The 17605-nt window shown below is 38.4% G+C and overlaps 1 protein-coding gene across 7 annotated transcripts in view; it reads right to left on the bottom strand.

Annotated features, from left to right (window-relative positions):
* The window catches only part of PPP3CC (protein phosphatase 3 catalytic subunit gamma), an 88494-nt gene extending 71647 nt beyond the window's left edge, over positions 1–16847 (bottom strand). For 3 of the 7 annotated variants that reach the window (XM_082470662.1, XM_082470664.1, XM_082470663.1), the window contains exon 1: positions 16624–16847. In XM_082470662.1, coding sequence (XP_082326788.1) covers positions 16624–16828 — 205 coding nt within the window. In that variant the 5' untranslated portion in view covers positions 16829–16847. Of the gene's footprint in view, positions 1–16120; positions 16481–16623 lie in introns of those variants that run through there. The other 4 variants (XM_082470665.1, XM_082470666.1, XM_082470667.1 and 1 more) reach the window with 4 other exon arrangements.
* Between the last annotated feature and the right edge of the window lie 758 nt (positions 16848–17605).

Raw genomic sequence — 17605 nt, 5'->3', positions numbered from 1 at the left:
AATAATTGGTTTGCTTATTCTCAGCCTTTCTTATTTTCATATAAATTTTAGAATCAGCTTACCAATTGCTATTAAAAAATCCTTTTAGGGGACTTCCCTGGTGGCGCAGTAGTTAACAATCTGCCTGCCAATGTAGGGGACACGGGTTCGATCCTTGGTCTGGGAAGATTCCCACATGCCGCGAAGCAACTTAGCCCGTGCGCCACAACTACTCAGCTCTGTGCTCCAGAGCCCGCAAGCCACAACTATGAAGCCCACGCGCCTAGAGGCCGTGCTCTGCAACAAGAGAAGCCACTGCAATGAGAAGCCTGTGCACCGCTACAAAGAGTGGCCCCTGCTCGCCGCAACTAGAGAAAGCCCGTGCGCAGCAACGAAGACCCAATGCAGCCAAAAATTAAAAAATAAACTTATTAAAAAAAAAAATCCTTTTATGATTTTGATTGAGATTGCATTGTATCTATAAATCAGTTTGGGGAACTGACATCTTAACTATATTGTATGGTCTGATTCATGAACATGATATAACTCTCCCTATATTTAGGTTTTAAATTTCTCCTAGCAATGTCCTGTGGTTTTCAGTAAAGAGATCTGACATATTTTTGTCAAATTTATTCCTAAGTATTTTACGTTTTTTGGTTGATATTCTAAGTAAAATTTTTAAAAATTTCATTTATGAATTGTTTGCTGATGGTACATAAAAATGCAATTGATTTTTGTATATTCACTTTGCTTCCCTTGACCTTGCTAAATTCAATTACTAATGATTATTTTGTAGATTCCTTTGTATTTTCTATATAAACAATCTTGCAGTTTGCAAATGAGACGGTTTTACTTCTTTTCAATCTGTGTGCCTTTTAGTTTAATTTCTTGCCTTATTTCAATAGCTAGGACTATTAGTTATAATGTTGAACAGAAGTGGCAGGAAAGGCCATCCTTATATTATTCCTAATCTTAGGCGAAAGACATCCAATAGTTTACCATTAAGTATGACATTAGCTATAGGTTTTTCATAGAAGATCATCAGTTAAGGAAGTTTCCCCTATTCCTAGTTTTCTAGAGGTATGTTTGTTTAAATCATGAATGGGGTGTTGAATTTTTGTCAAAGTTTTTCTGAATTTATTGCAGTAATCATATACATTTTCTCCTTTATTCTGTTAATATGTAGATTATATTCATTGATTTTCAAATGTTAACACAACTTTGCATTCCTGGGATAAACACTACTTGGTAATAATGTGTTATTCTTCTTATTAATAAATTTGCTAATACAAGTTAGCTAAAGTCTCTGATGCTAAATTATTTATGTTGTGCTAAGTTGTCAAAAGTATCTAAAAAATGCTTTTCAATATAGGTTTCAGATTTCAACTTTCGTAACTGGGGTCGCAATAATAATAGTGACCATAATGTTTATTGGTTGCGTACTAACTACATAACAGGCATTATGCTAAGGGCTTTACATACATAGTCTCATCTAACCTAATAACACTCTATGAAGTATTACTACCTCCATTTGACAGATGTGGAAACCAAGGTTTAGGGAAGTTAGAAACTTTGTCCAAAATCTCACAACTAGTAACTGGAGGAGCTGGAATTTGACCCCATGTCAACTGATTCCAGAGACTAAGTTCTTCTGCTATAGTGCTTCACCAAATAATCTGTAATACTTTTTCTTAATACATAAATCAAAGTAAAATAAGACAGGTTAGAATGAAAATAATCTCTCTGAGAAGCCACTAAAATTTAAGTTCAAATGAGACCTACGTAGACATAAGACAAATAACATTCATACACAAGATATGAGCAAAAGCAAAAGAATTTTACACAATCCAGGATTTTACACAATTCTAGAGTTTACAGAATTCATGGTTATACAATGTTACTAACTGAAAAATAAAACATTCAATACCTGGATAGATCTAAATTCCTATATCTAGCCTTCCTAAAATCCTGGATAACAGTGATGTTTGTTAAAACCTGAAGTTCTGAAATCTATAGCAGAAAAAGAACTGGAAGGGTTCTTTGAGGGAAATTCAAAAATACTAGGGAGGTAATTATATTCTAAGTTAAATAATTCAATATTTATCTGGCATCTACTACATGCTCATACTGTGTAGGTAAGGTATAGCTTATATAATTTTAACATATGGATTCTACCTTAAAGAAATTTATGTTCTTTTTAAGTAGACAAAATAATTCATATAAAACAAGATGTAATATCAACACAGAACAGTTAAGCAATACACTGTACGGTACAGACTGTATGGAAGATTATAAAGGGGATTATCAGTAGATGGCTACAGAAATCAAGGAAGGGCATCAGAAAGTTGAAATTTGAGCTGGGTCTTCTGGAAGTTACAAAGCCACTTTCTCATTTTTGGGTATTTGTTATAGAAGCACTCCACTCTTGGCACCAAAATAAAATAAATAGAAGGTATACTAAAAGGGAGAAAAGAGGAAATTCCAGACACATATGTAATATACTACATGTATACAAATTTTAATGAAATATTTCAAAAAATAATTTTATATAAAATGGTATAGGAAATAATACAAATATTACAAACACCCATGTACCTGCCATGTAGATTTAAAATATTAAGTTTGTCATACCTGTTTCAAATATTTTTCAAGACCTAAAATGTTACAGATATAATTGAAGAGATCCTTCATCCTTTTCCTTCATCCCAGGGGTAATTAGTACCTTTAGGTACTTGTGTATCCTTCCCACATGTATATAATTTTTTGTTATAAATATATCTATGCACAATATTAAAATTTTTACATATGTGGTGTCATACTGTGTATCATTTTTTTAAAAATTAATTAATTTATTTATTATTTATTTTTGGCTGTGTTGGGTCTTTGTTGTTGCACATGGGCTTTCTGTAGTTGTGGCAAGCGGGGGCTACTCTTCGTTGTGGTGTGCGGGCTTCTCATTGCGGTGGCTTCTCTTGTTGCGGAGCACGGGCTCTAGGCGAGCGGGCTCCGTAGTTGTGGCTCACGGTCTCTAGAGCACAGGCTCAGTAGTTGTGGCGCATGGGCTTAGTTGCTCTGTGGCATGTGGGATCTTCCCGGACCAGGGCTCAAACCCATGTCACCAGCATTGGCAGGCAGATTCTTAACTTCTGCGCCACCAGGGAAGTTCCTGTGTATCCTTTTGTAACTTTCATTTTTATATTCAACATTGCTTTCCAGATTTATCTGGAATGAGGCCAAGGTACTCATGTTTTCTTCATGTTTTTTTTAAGCTCCACAGGTGATTCTGGTTGGTAACCAGAGTTCAGAATCATCATTCTAAGTCTATATATATTTAGCCAAGAAAGTTTTCAGTTCTCCCAAACTGCTAACACATTTTAACCTAGTTTTTACCATGAGTCAGGTGCTGTTAGATTACCTGTATTGCAATAAAAGTTATTTTACAATGCTTCCAACTCAGAAGCAAAAACCCAATCAAATCAGGTTTGCACATGATTCAAAACAATAACCAAACTATAAAAATGAGTTTCTGAAGGGGATGGGTGTGGCTACAAAGGGGTAGTAACACAAGAGTCTTGTGGTGATGATACAGTTGAGTATCTTGATTGTGGTGGTAGCTATACACATGTGAAAGTGCACAGAGCTACACACACACACACACACACACATAAACACACAAGTCCATGTATAACTGGTGAAACTTGAATAAGCTATCTGGATTGCGCCAATGTCAATTTCTTGATTTTGCTATATAGTACTGTGGTAGTGTGGGATACTGACATTGTGGAACAGACCTAGGGGAGGATGTATAGGACTTTCCTGTACCTTTCTTTGCAGTATCCTGTGACTCTATAATCATCAAAATAAAAATTTAATAAATTTTTAAAACTAAGTTCCTAAAGTACACTGAAGAAATTCTGCAGCCTTTTCATGGTCAAATTCAATTCAATTCAGTATATGGCTTCAATATACATCCAATACATAAATGACACATATTTTCATACGTCTAACATCTGATGCAGAACTGCGTTAAAGAGAAAGACCACATTGGTGACGACCACTTTAATCCTACAGTAAGTATAAGATAACCCTTAAAAGTTATTGGCCTATAAGCTATTATTTTTAGATTACTGTGTGGTCTTATCCTCACGGGACACTAGGATTTACCTAAATAGCTATCTCTGTTCACTCTAAATAACCCTGCTTTCATTCCTATTTTAAGCCAGCAAGCCTGCCCTACTTTTGCAGACTTATTTCCTAATCTACTCACCTGCGTTTCCAATCATGAACCAGTTAAACACTGCTTAAGAGGTTATATTAGATATTATTAGTGAAAGTCATATGTACCTTTCAGGTCCTTTCATAACTGATCAGAACAAATAATTTTATTTCAGTAATCTGAAATAGCTCCTTCAGATTATTCCCTCTGTTCTTTGATAGTCACAGAACTCACTAGCCTGACAGAAACAATAACTTTATAGTGATCATATGTGTTCAATAAAACAATGCACAATAGTAAAAAACAACTAACTTGCTTTCATGAATAAATCCACCAATTACTGTTATTACTCTGGCCATTCATTAAAACTATCTTATTTTATTTTTAAACTTCCACAAAGCCTTAGGTCACAAGAATAAAATGTACCTAGGCATACACACAAAAAAACACAAATTAAGTCTTACCTCTTTAGGCCACTGATCAACCATTAAAGTTTAAACCTGAAAGGACTATCAATTTATAGAGTGAAGGAGCAAACATTTCTTACGAGATATAGTCTACAGTTTAGTCATCTGCTCTTCCCGGTAGTTACTAGTCATAGGAAGCTCCGCAGTTCTAATTTTCTGTCACATTTTTGGGAGGTTATCATATGCTATACTGAGTACTTTTCAAGACAGTATTTAAGCTTCTGAGTATAACCAGAAACGTGTTGCTTGTAGTAGGAACTCATGAAATATCCGTTTCTGAATACATGATTTCCAAAATTCTATCTATATTATAGAAAAGGAAATTTTCACCATTTTTATTAAGGATTTTACCTTTAAGTCCTTTCAAAAGCTAAGGAGATTAAGGTTGGAAAATATAAAATATAACACTGTTAAACTATCATTGCAGATATGCCACTTAAAGTCAAACAGACCTGCTGTCAGATCTCACCAAGATTCAAGAAGAATTCATTTAATAAAGAACAGCTAACATTTATTAAGCACCCACTATGGGCACTATGCTAAGCACTCTACATAATATTGTACAATATGAAATACAATCTTTAAATTCTGAGGTAGGTACTGTTATCTCCCATTTTAAACTTGAAGCAAGGAAAACAAATGACAAAAGTCACACAACTAGTAATGAGCAGCGCCTGTGCTCTTCCCTACACCGTCTTCAATAAAATAAGCTTCTTATGCTTTCACTTAAACAATTACTAAGCGGATATGTGCTAGGCACTGTATTCAACATTAAGAACACACAGTTCTTGGACTTCCTTGGAGGTCCAGTGGTTAAGACTCCACGCTTCCAATGCAGGGAGCATGGGTTTGATCCCTGGTTGGGGAACTAAGATCCCACACACCCCACGGTGCGGCCAGATAAATAAATAAAATACAATTAAAATATTTAAAGAAATTTGTAAAGCAATGAGACTGCTCATGGGAGCACATGGGAGGCAATATCTAATTCTTCTTCTGATGATGATAGCAGCTAACATGTACTGAGCACTTACTATGTGCCTGTCACTGCACTTTGTGGAGTTTATTTCATCCTTACAACTATCCTGCAAGCTAAGTTTTATTATCCCTCTTCCTCAAATAGGGAAACGGAGGTAAAACAAAGTTAAGTGATTTGTCCAAGGTCACACAGATACCAAAAGAGGCAGAATTTGAATCCAGGTTCACCTGACTTCAAAGCCCATGTTCTAAAACCATTACTCATACAACGTCCTAGTAAAGGAGAAAAAGCTTCTCAGGTGTCCTCTTGGCTAAATCTTGAAAGATAGATAGGAGCTAGTCAAGTTGGGGGACAAGATTCTTCAGAGAAGTAATGCAAAGAGCCCATTCACAGATACAACACGACATGGCATTCTAGGGAACCACAAGGAGTAGGAAAGTAGGTTTGGGAATGGGGGTGTGAAACGAGGAGGAACTAACACAAGGCTAGAGGTTTAGCACGAAGGAACTTCTATATCAACAAAGTTACAGTTTATCCTATGGGCTGGAAACGTTCATGAAGGATTTCAAGCACATGAATGATCCTTTACATTATCCAAAGATCATGATGGCAACATGGAGATTAGATTAAATAGCCTTAGCAAGTGGCTACTGCAATAGTACAAGCAAGAAGTAGGAGAGGGAGATGAAGCAGAAGTTTATGCAGAAACCAGAAGTCCACAGAACTGATTCTGGTAGAACGGGATATGAAGTGAAAGGGATAGGAGAGTCTGGCCTGACTCCCAGGCTTGTCATGTGAGCCAGTGACTAAATGGGTAAGTGGTATGATTAACAGGGATGGGAAATATACTTAGGAAATGCTTTCCATCTTCTCTCCTTATTAGTGCTTTTTAATATTTATTTTATTCCTCTACCGCCTTACTCACTTGAATCTCTCCAAAAAGCAAGTCTGTCACCATATCTGTTTGGGTAATGTTTGAATTTTCCATAATTTTGGATTACATTTATAAGCCAACTAAGCCTCAGTTGTTTGTTTGTTTTTAACACATAGCCATCAAAATAATCTTGCTATCTCCTTAATAATGGGATCTGATCACTGATAGTTTTCTGTCAACTGTCAACTGATCACTGATAGTTTACAGCTATTCCTCTTCCTTCTCCTTTTCTTCATTTAACCTCTTCCCATTCTCTGACACTTCTAGTTTACCCACCCTCTCAACTCCTTAGTCAAGTATACTTGCTTTCTCCATCCTTACTTCTGCATGTTCTTCCAAGACCCATCATGTAGCTGCAACAACCTCTTTTCCTACTAAGCAAGTTGCCTCCACGCCACATCAGCTATAATATACTTTAAAACTCATGTTCTTCTCTTTAGCTTGCCTTCACTAAGCCACCACTGAATCCTCATATATGATAGTGCCTTTCCTGAGTCTAGTTATGTAAGGCATTTCTTAACTGTACTCTTTTTTCTCTCAACTTTATATTTTGAAAAACTGAAACCCTATTAAAAAGTGAAAGAATAGTAAAATGAATATCCATTTGCTCTTTACCCATATTCACCATGGTAAACATTTTGCCACTTTTGCTTTCTCTCTTAACAAGTACATTTTTTTTTTCCTGAACCATATGAAAACAAATTGCAGATATCATGACATTTCAACTTAAATACTTCATCGGGTATTACCTAAGAATAAGAACATTCTCCTTTATAACCACAATACCATATCACACACCCAAGACATTTCCCATTGATATACTATATCTAATATATACTCCATATTCAAATTTCCCCAGTTGTCCCCAAAATGTCCTCTATGACTTTTTTCATTTTCCCAATCCAGGCTTGGCACTGTACTTGTCATTTCTCTTTCATCTTCTCTCATCTAGAATAGTCCTCTTGCCTTTTTATTTTTCATCACTTTGACATTTTTTAAAATAAAATTAAAAATATAGCTCTGCAATACCATTAGCCACATTTCAAATGATCAATAGCCACATTTGACTAGTGCCTACTCTACTGGACAGTGTGGAGAACACTGTTGCCATTGTTATAAGATCTATTGGACAGCAATGCCACAGAATTCTACCATTAAAATTGATGTTTACTGTTATCACTTTGACACTTTTGAAGAGTTCAGACCATTTGTCTTGTAGAAAGTCCCATAAACTGGATTTGTCTGATCATTTACTATAACTAGATACAGGGTAAACATCTTTAGCAAGGATTCCATTGGCAATTCTTGAATGCATTCTTAAATTATCTCCTAGTGTTTACTTCATTCAGAATTTCACTCTCTTGGGCTGACATTGTCTAGACACTGCACAAAAACATCATGAATTCTTAGTATTCAATAAATCTAATAATGATCATCAAAGATACACATTCCCTTGGCCAGCTAATATAGCATATTTTTCTGTCACCCAGTCTAGAGAGCCTAATTACCAAGTTATACCCTCTTCTAATAATAAACAAAGACTCAAGAAACTAAAAGATTTCATGATAAAAGTCTAGTTTGCCAACAAAATAAAACTGAATATAGGGAACTAAAAGTTCTCTCTGCATACATCTGAATAATTAGGTAGACTATAAAGATAACTAAGTCAGATATCACTTAGGTTAGGTTGAAATTTTTAGACCTCAGTTTTGCAATTTCAAATGAAGCTAAAATTTAACATGAAAACTTTAAAACAGAGTGTTATATTCTATTAGTGATTGCACCAAAGGATGAAAAGATTAAAAGACACCTCTTTATTGCCATTAGTAGCAGCAAAGCTCTGAAATGACCACAAATATGAGAATTAGTTGAATAATTCTGTCTCTCATAGACGTATGTCTAAAAATTAGCTTTTCCCCAAAATGTCACTTTAATGGAAAAATACTCTATTACCAAATACTGCTTAGGAAAAGTGTTTAATTCTTTTTTTAAAAAATTTTATTGAAGTATAGTTGATTTACAATGTTGTGTTTAATTTCTGCTGTACAGCAAAGTGACTCAGTTATACATATATATATTCTTTTTCATATTCTTTTCCATTATAGTTTATCACAGGATATTGAATATAGTCCCCTGTGTTAATTAATTCTTTAATTCACTTTAAGTAATGAGTCCTTAGCACTTGTCTCTCCAATAATTCAATAGCTTTTTTTTTTTTTAATTTTACAGTAAAATGTGATAATGTTACTTTATGGAAGAAAGCTTTATTACCAAATGGCTGATATACATAAGGCTTCAGTCACAACCATTATCATATGGGTAAAAAAGAACACCTTATTCCTGCTTGGAAAAAAAAAAATTAAGTGTTTAAATTAAGATGTCCTTTCTGAGGTTTGAGACTTTCACTCAGAGGTGTGAATCTCAAAGAGCATCAATTTCCAGTGTTTAAATATTATAGTTTGTACAATGAGATATCATCTCACACCAGTCAGAATGGCCATCATCAAAAAATCTATAAACAGTAAATGCTGGAGAGGGTGTGGAGAAAAAGGAACCCTCTTGCACTGTTGGTGGGAATGTAAATTGATACAGCCACTATGGAGAACAGTATGGAGGTTCCTTAAAAAACTAAAAATAGAACTACCATATGACCCAGCAATCCCACTACTGGGCATATACCCTGAGAAAACCGTAATTCAAAAAGAGTCATGCACCACAATGTTCACTGCAGCTCTATTTACAATAGCCAGGACATGGAACCAACCTAAGTGTCCATCGACAGATGAATGGATAAAGAAGATGTGGCACATATATACAACGTAATATTACTCAGCCATAAAAAGAAACGAAATTGAGTTATTTGTAGTGAGGTGGATGGACTTATAGTCTGTCATACAGAATGAAGTAAGTCAGAAAGAGGAAAACAAATACCGTATGCTAACACATATATATGGAATCTAAAAAAAAAAAAAAAAGGTCATGAAGAACCTAGGGGCAGGACGGGAATAAAGACGCAGACCTACTAGAGAATGGACTTGAGGACTCTGGGAGAGGGAAGGGTAAGGTGGGACAAAGTGAGAGAGTGGCATGGACATATATACACTACCAAATGTAAAACCGATAGCTAGTGGGAAGCAGCCCCATAGCACAGGGAGATCAGCTCGGTGCTTTGTGACCACCTAGAGGGGTGGCATAGGGAGGGTGGGAGGGAGGGAGACGCAAGAGGGAAGAGATACAGGGATATACATATATGTATAGCTGATTCACTTTCTTATAAAGCAGAAACTAACAGACCATTGTAAAGCAATTATACTCCAATAAAAATGTAAAAAAAAAAAAAGAAATGTATACACCAAAAAAAATAAATAAATAAATATTATAGTTTGGCAGTTGTTAATTACAATGGTAAACTAAGTATAACTTAAATAATGTTGACAAATTCAACAGATGTGTGCTATATGACTTGCTCACATTGAATATTTATACTTGAAAATGTTTCTTCTGGGTTGGCATTGTATCAAATGACTGAAAATATAAAGGACCAAAATATGAATACAAGCACTTTCAAATCATTTTCATGCTGATTGAAACCAATATGAAAGAATTTAGGTAAAATTACAATATTTATGTTAAAATAATATGAGATATTTGCAGAATAAAAGGTTTAATATATGTCATCCATTTTCCTTTTAATTTAAAATATACCAGTAGATGGAAATACAGTTGACCCTTGAATAAAGAGGGGGTTAGAGGTGCTAACCTTCCACACAGTAGAAAATCCAAGTACATCTTACAATCAGCCCTCTGTACATACATGGGTGGTTCCCCCATACCCAAAGTTCCTCCCTATCCATGGTTCCACATCCTCAGATTCAACCATCCTTGGATCATGTAGTACTGTAGTATTTACTATTGAAAAAAAATCCACGTATAAGTGGGCCCACAGTTCAAACCTGTATTGTTCAAGGGTCAACTGTATTGAAAAGTATTAATGAAAGTACAGTAATGAAAAGTATTAAGAATAGTAGTTTCTGGAAGGAAGGAATATGAAGGCTTTGTTTTCTTCCCTTTTGCCTTTCAAGTTTTATAATTAGCAGGGTTAAGCTTACATTTAAAAGAAAAAAATTTTTTTTAATCCTTGGTAAATCCGTTCTCATAATATGAAAAATGGAGAGAGGGGACAGAGGGCAAATAAATGAGGTATAGGTACCAGAGACTGAAATGGGGTTCAGGATATACTTGTGGAAATAGCCATTTCTGTCCATACTACTCTTCCTAAAATTTTTTAAGAAAGCTATAGCCACACTATTCCGAGTGCCAGGATATTAAAGAACCAGCAGCCTTCAATGTGTGCTACAAATGGCAGTACATTCTACATTTGAATTCCAAGAGAATGGGAGAACTCTATCAGCATCCTCCTGAAAAGAAGTCTGGAGCTTCCCTAGTGGTGCAGTGGTTAAGAATCCCCCTGCCAATGCAGGGACACGGGTTTGAGCCCTGGTCCGGGAAGTTCCTGCATACCACAGAGCAACTAAGCCCGTGCACCACAACTACCAAGCCTGCGCTCTAGAGCCCGCGAGCCACAACTACTGAAGCCCGCGTACCTAGAGCCCATGCTCCGCAACAAGAGAAGCCACCGCAATGAGAAGCCCGTGCACCGCAAGGAAGAGTAGCCCCTCTCACCACAACTAGAGGAAGCCCACGCGCAGCAACAAAGACCCAACACTGCCAAAAATAAATAAATAAAATAAATAAATTTATTTTTAAAATAAATAAAAATAAAGTGCACATACATTTGTAAGTTGAGAAGGTGTACTGAATTGCTTTCTTGAAAAACTCCACTAAGTGGCAGAATACCTACTGAATATTGGTTGCTGTATTTTGCTGTTTGTCATTAAAACTTATCTGTCCATATTCTAGAAAATATTTATATTTTAATAAAGAAGATAGATCGCAGTCAGATGTTTCCATTCTTGAAAGAAAACAGGTAATATAAATCATAACAATGTCAAGAATATAAACAAAGAAGAAGGGGGTGTGAACATTGTTGTTTCATATATAGACAACTAAGCACAGACTGGGCATCCTTCTAACTCTTGGGAAGCTAAATTGAGAGTACCATTTCTTTCTTTTTCTTTACCTCTTTTTTGAGAACTTCCAGTTGTACAGTGTTTAACATATGGGGATCAAATGTATCTATACTTTAAGATATTCTAAATATGGATAATTTCTAACCTAGGAAAACATGTAGTTTAAGTAAGCGAAAAGAAAAGTTCAGGAAAATGTTTTTCTTGTAATGCTTCATTTGGCATTTGATTTATTAATTTAAAGTTTTATTTAAATGCTTATTAAAAGTATGTGATTTATAGTATATAGAAAATAGCCACAAGAAAAAATAGAAAATTACTATATTTTGTCTTGTTCTACCACTCTTTGTCTAGTATGTGTACATGAATGTTCTAATGTATCATAATTTTTCATTTTCATTTAAAAATCTAATGTCCCCAATTCTATTCAGTTTTAAACTATAACAACTTTAACTTCGTATTTTGTAAAGGGCTAAAAGTATGATTTAAACTACAGATGGATATTATATTTTAATCCTAAATGAAAGATAATGTAAATAATAAGCATAGATCTGATTTGAATAAAGATTTTTAAATAGTAAAAATAAATAAATAAAGTGCACAATTCAATGATTTAAAAAAAAAAAAGAAGTCTTACTTCTGTTAAAACCCATTTGGCCGGGGCTTCCCAGGTGGTGCAGTGGTTGAGAATCTGCCTGCCGATGCAAGGGACACGGGTTCGAGCCCTGGTCTGGGAGGATCCCACATGCCGCGGAGCAACTAGGCCCGTGAGCCACAACTGCTGAGCCTGCGCGTCTGGAGCCTGTGCTCCGCAACAAGAGAGGCCGCGATAGTGAGAGGCCCGCGCACCGCGATGAAGAGTGGCCCCCGCTTGCCTCAACTGGAGAAAGCCCTCGCACAGAAAACAAAGAAAACAAAGTTTTCTTGTCACCAATCCTGGTTTCCTTTCTCCTTCTAATTACCAGAATGAAAAAATAAAAGTATTTTAATAGTTTTCCCCACTTACAACTAACCCCTTTATTCAGACCCAACACAGCCAAAAATAAATAAATAAATAAATAAATAATAATCAGAAAATTACAGGAAAAAAAAAAAACCCATTCGGCCACCAAAGAGCAAACTCAGACAATGGATTCTCTATATTTGTTATGTAATGCCTAGTGAAATTTCCTTGTTGCTTCCGAAAAGATTCAGCCTACAAGAATAAACTTTTTATAAAAATCACTGTCAAAGAAAAAAAATTCCTTCAAACAGGAAAAGAAACTTGGAAACCAGAAAAAAAAAATCAAGCCGAAAGATTTTCAAAATGCAATTATTTGAGTTTCTCATTTTCTGCTCCAGATACGAGTAGTGATGCCCCCAGTGTATATGGACTGTTCTGGAGGCTCACACAAATTTTAATTTTTAAAACAAAGAAGAAGCAAATGAGCACCAGTTGGGAGTACATTACAGATGGCTCTCCATAAACATTTAATGAATGAGGGAAATCATAAGAATGTTTATATTTTTAAACACAAAATAAATACCTTCAACTGCTAGAGAAGAAACCAGCTGCCAGGGAAGTACTAGACAGACTGTATTATTGGTTTGTACGCTGTTATCCATGGGATTCCACCCAGATATCCTTTATATTGTAGAAGAGGTATTTTCCTGACTAGGAACAGTTTCCTAACTTATAATTTCATATGCTTTCTGATTCTGATATTTTTTGAATGTTAATGATTTCTCTATTATCCACTTGTAAAGTAGCTGATCTATTCTCACACTACTATCATGTTTCATAATACTACCTTGTCTTAAGCTTTTCACACCCGTTATGTCATTTGCGTGGCTGAGATGCTTGACAAAGAAGGTATTATTAACCCTATTTTGCAGATGAGATTATTGAAGCAAAAAAGAGAGAGTTTAAGTAAAAAGGCAAGGTTAAAAAAAAAGGCAAGGTCACAAGTAAGCCAGAGAAGTAGGAGTAAAACCTCCAATCTAGTCCTTCATTTTAGGAAGGTTGCTGTTTAAAAGGCACAAAATACAAATCACTCCCACCCACCCACTCTTCTCCAAGATTTGCTCAAGCAAAACAATTAAGTAGAACTTAAAGTTAACAGGAAATGACAAAACCAAGAATAACTGGGGTGTGGTCTCACCTCTGAAAAAGATTTCCAGCTGTGAATAAATGCAAACAACTCTGGCCAGAAAAGATAACATTAGATCAGGATTTAGAAACCAGTACAGTACAACCGGACCTTAGCTATATATACAGTGACACCTTACTTTCTTAGAATAAACCTCAATATTTCAAACTCAGGAAAACCCAGAAAAAAAGCAACTTAAGTCACCAAGAAGCCAAAATTGCTGTGTTCAAGTTCTTATACTAAAGTTTTTATATACGAGACAAATCCACACATTCTAAGCGCTTGAAATCATTTATGTTTCATTTTTTTAAGGGTAATCTTATAATATGCAGTAATTTATAAAATTTCACCAAAAAACAAATTTGAATCATATAGACTATGAGGGTATTCACTTAACTGTGGGCATGCCTAGCAATAAGCCAGCACCTGCATTTTAGCTACATTTTATTTTACTTTACTTTTATATTTAAGGGTCTGAAAGGGTCATTTAAAAATTTCCTTGATATCTTACGGCACGTTACGGTAGAAATTACATACTACAATGGCGATCAGAATTTGAGATTCATGAAGGTCTGAGGACTACCACTAAGCTTCACTCAGATCCTATTTATTCTGACTTGACACACTATTCTGGTTTATCTGGTTTCCCTGCCTACTTCAGCTTAGAAGTGGCAGATTAGAAGGGCATATTTTGACAGATAGAGAGCAGTACTGCAGCAGATAAACTAAGAACAGACAAAAGCACTAAACTGGTACAGCAGTGAGGAGTCATTTTAGCAAAGGAGGAAAATGCCAACACCCTTATACAGCAGAATGCACCAGCCATATTAACTGCATAGGACAGAAATTAATGTACAAAATGACCTTGATTTATCAAAAAAGATTATGTTTAGTAGATTCTGAATCTTAAGAGAGGGTTATATACTCTTCATGGGTTATATACTATAAAGACTGACATTAAAATGGTCAAAAGAATTCAGCAGTTAAAGGGCTGTCAGTTCTATGAACAATTCTCTTAAATCCCTAATGATACCACACAAATGCTGAGTAGATAAATCTCAAAAACCTCATTACATTTAGTAAATATTGTATAGTGTAGATAATTAACATTTATGATCAACACTTATGATGATGACTTTTTAGGGGGGAAAACTACATTACACACTAAAATTACATATTGCAGACAATCAACATTTATGATGCTTAATGTTTTTAGGGGGAAAAAAAAAACCTGTTATACACTAAAATTCTCTCCCTTCATTGAACATTCAATAATTTTTCTCCACTTAAAAAAAAAGTTTTCTTGTCACCAATCCTGGTTTCCTTTCTCCTTCTAATTACCAGAATGAAAAAATAAAAGTATTTTAATAGTTTTCCCCACTTACAACTAACCCCTTTATTCAGAGGTCACTAACACACCTGGTCTCGGTATATTCCCTTCTTACAAAATAGTGCTTTCAAACCGAGTATTAAAACTCAGAGAGAAGACTTGTCTTATGTCTGAACAAAAGAGGCACATAAATTAGTGGTTATGTTTAAAGCACTATTCTTAGTTTAAGGGCAGAAACAACTACAATGTAAAACCCTGTATGTATTAGTAAGGAACACTTTAGTTTATTTTGGACATCTGAAACAGAGAACATCATTCTCCAAGTCTCTATGGCCAAAAGGAAAATAAAACACCAACAATCATGTCAAGAGATCTGTAGATCCCTTTCAAATATCACAATATGAATTTATTTGCATTTATTTCACTATATTGTTTCTTTTACTAACAGCAGTGACTTGTGATGATCTGAAGAAAGTGGGCTAAAAGGTACGTGGTATCCATCCTTAAAAAAAGGGTGGGGAAGTTGCAAGAAAGATCTGATCCTACAGAAGAGGAGCGGCAGAAAGATCTGACTTGCAAGCGTCTACTCAACTCCCTACCCACATCACCCTAGATGGCTTCCCCCAGGTAAGAGCCTAGAAAAGAGGAATCGTTTCTTTTTAAAAATATGTGGATCCAGACTCTTCGGGGGTGGTGGGAGAAGAAGTCGCCACCCTGCCTGGAAATCCGACACTGCGGGAGATAAATAAGCAATCTCCAGCTAGCTACTGGTCCAGGTGCAACAGAAAACGCCCGGCGCCCCCGCGGGGGGAGCCCCGGTGGGGATCCCGGCCTCCCGTCTCCCACACCCCCTCCAGGTCCTCCTCCGGGATGGGCGCCGCCAGGGACCCCGCCGCCCTCCCGCCTCCTGTCCTCGGCTCCCTCCCTCCGGCCCCGAGCCTTCGCCCGGCCGGGGGCCGTTTCCCGCGGGTCTACTGGAAGGCCCGGCCCGCTTGGCACCTTTGATGACGCGTTCCGTGGTGGAGAGGTGGAGGTTCCTCCCGGACATGGTCCCCTCGGCCTCCTCCCGGTCCAGGAGACCGCCAGACGTGCGCCTCCGCCTTCGCCTCCAGCGGTCTCGGCTCCCCGGGGCCGGTCAGTCAGCCGTGCCCCGGCCCGGCTCCTCAGGGCGGCCCAGGCACCAGAAGGAGGCGGCCGCGGCAGCCCGGCCTCGAACCCCACGGACAGGATGCGGGCCCACCGGCCGCTCCCTCCTGAGGCGCGGAGTCGCGAGCGCCCGCGACCGCAGTTGAGGGAGGCAACCCCAGCGGCTGCGGCTGTGCGCGGCCCGGCCCCGCGTGCGCGCGCGCGCGTTCCCGCTCGCCGCCCTCCCAGCTTCCCGGCGGCCCGCGCGCCGCCGCCGCCGTCGCCGCCGCGCTGAGGCCCAGCGCGCGGCCCCGCTGCCTCAGCCGGCTCGGCCGCCTGACCTCCCACTCCCGGGCAGTCGGCGACCCCGGCTTTACCCTTCGCGCGGAGGCTCTCGGCCCGCGCGGCCGCCCTCCGCGCACGCGCGCTTCCTTCCGCTTCAGCTTCCGACAGTCGTTTTCCCTTCTCTGCCTGCCCCTCCTGCAGTTGACTCCTTCGCGGCTGCCTGCGCTGCCCGGGCCGGGAGCACCTAACAGCGGCCCCTCGGTCCTGCACCAAAAGCCCCAGTGGAGCAGCGGCCATCTTGTGACCCGGCCCGAGCGACCCAGCAGCCTCTCGGCGGAGCAGTGCACCTCCTGTCCGCTTGGGGCCACCTTGCAGGGAGCCCTTGCCCTCCCAGACCTTCCCCACGGGTGACCTCCCTCCCTTTCCTCGGGGTCTCCCCCCCACTCTGTCTAGGAGTCGTTATCAATTTGATCAGGCTCCGTCCCACAGTTTACCCTCCCCCCAGTCAGCAAACCCATTTAAACCCCTGGTTTAAGTTGTCACATTTGTCGAGGGCGGTTAGTATAGTAAGAAGGACGTTCGCGTCCATCCTAATTCTTATCCAGTAGTGCGCGGGGAGGGGCGGTTTCCGAGTGGGTGGGTAAGACCCTCCGCTAGGCGCCGTGGCCTCCTCTCTGCCTTTGCACTCGTCAGAAAGGGGACGGCAGCCAGCTCCATGGAGCCCCTGGGCCAGACCTCCTCTGTGCAAGGAACTGACCTTTTCATAAGTTCTGCGTGTCACCTACACAGCTAGAAGCAATCCCTTCTTCCCCTTTGACGCAGTGACACAGTACCTGCCTCCCCCGGTCATCCTTACTGTGGAACACGATGGGCAAGTCTCCGTAGAGTCAGCAATCTGGCTCCTCTCCAGGTTAAAAACTGACCTTTTCTCTCCTTAAATTGTAAGCCTAGAATAGGAACTGTCTTCCCTCATCGAGTATAGTGCCTGGTAAAGTCAAAAGTATTTTGATTTTAGCCGTGATAGTGGAATATTGAAACTGAGATCCAAGGAAGTATATGCAAATTACAGGCAAA

This window comes from Balaenoptera physalus (assembly GCF_965194825.1).
Source record: "Balaenoptera physalus genome assembly, chromosome: 7".
NCBI lineage: Eukaryota > Metazoa > Chordata > Mammalia > Artiodactyla > Balaenopteridae > Balaenoptera > Balaenoptera physalus.
This window is presented reverse-complemented; position numbering and strand designations above follow the sequence as displayed.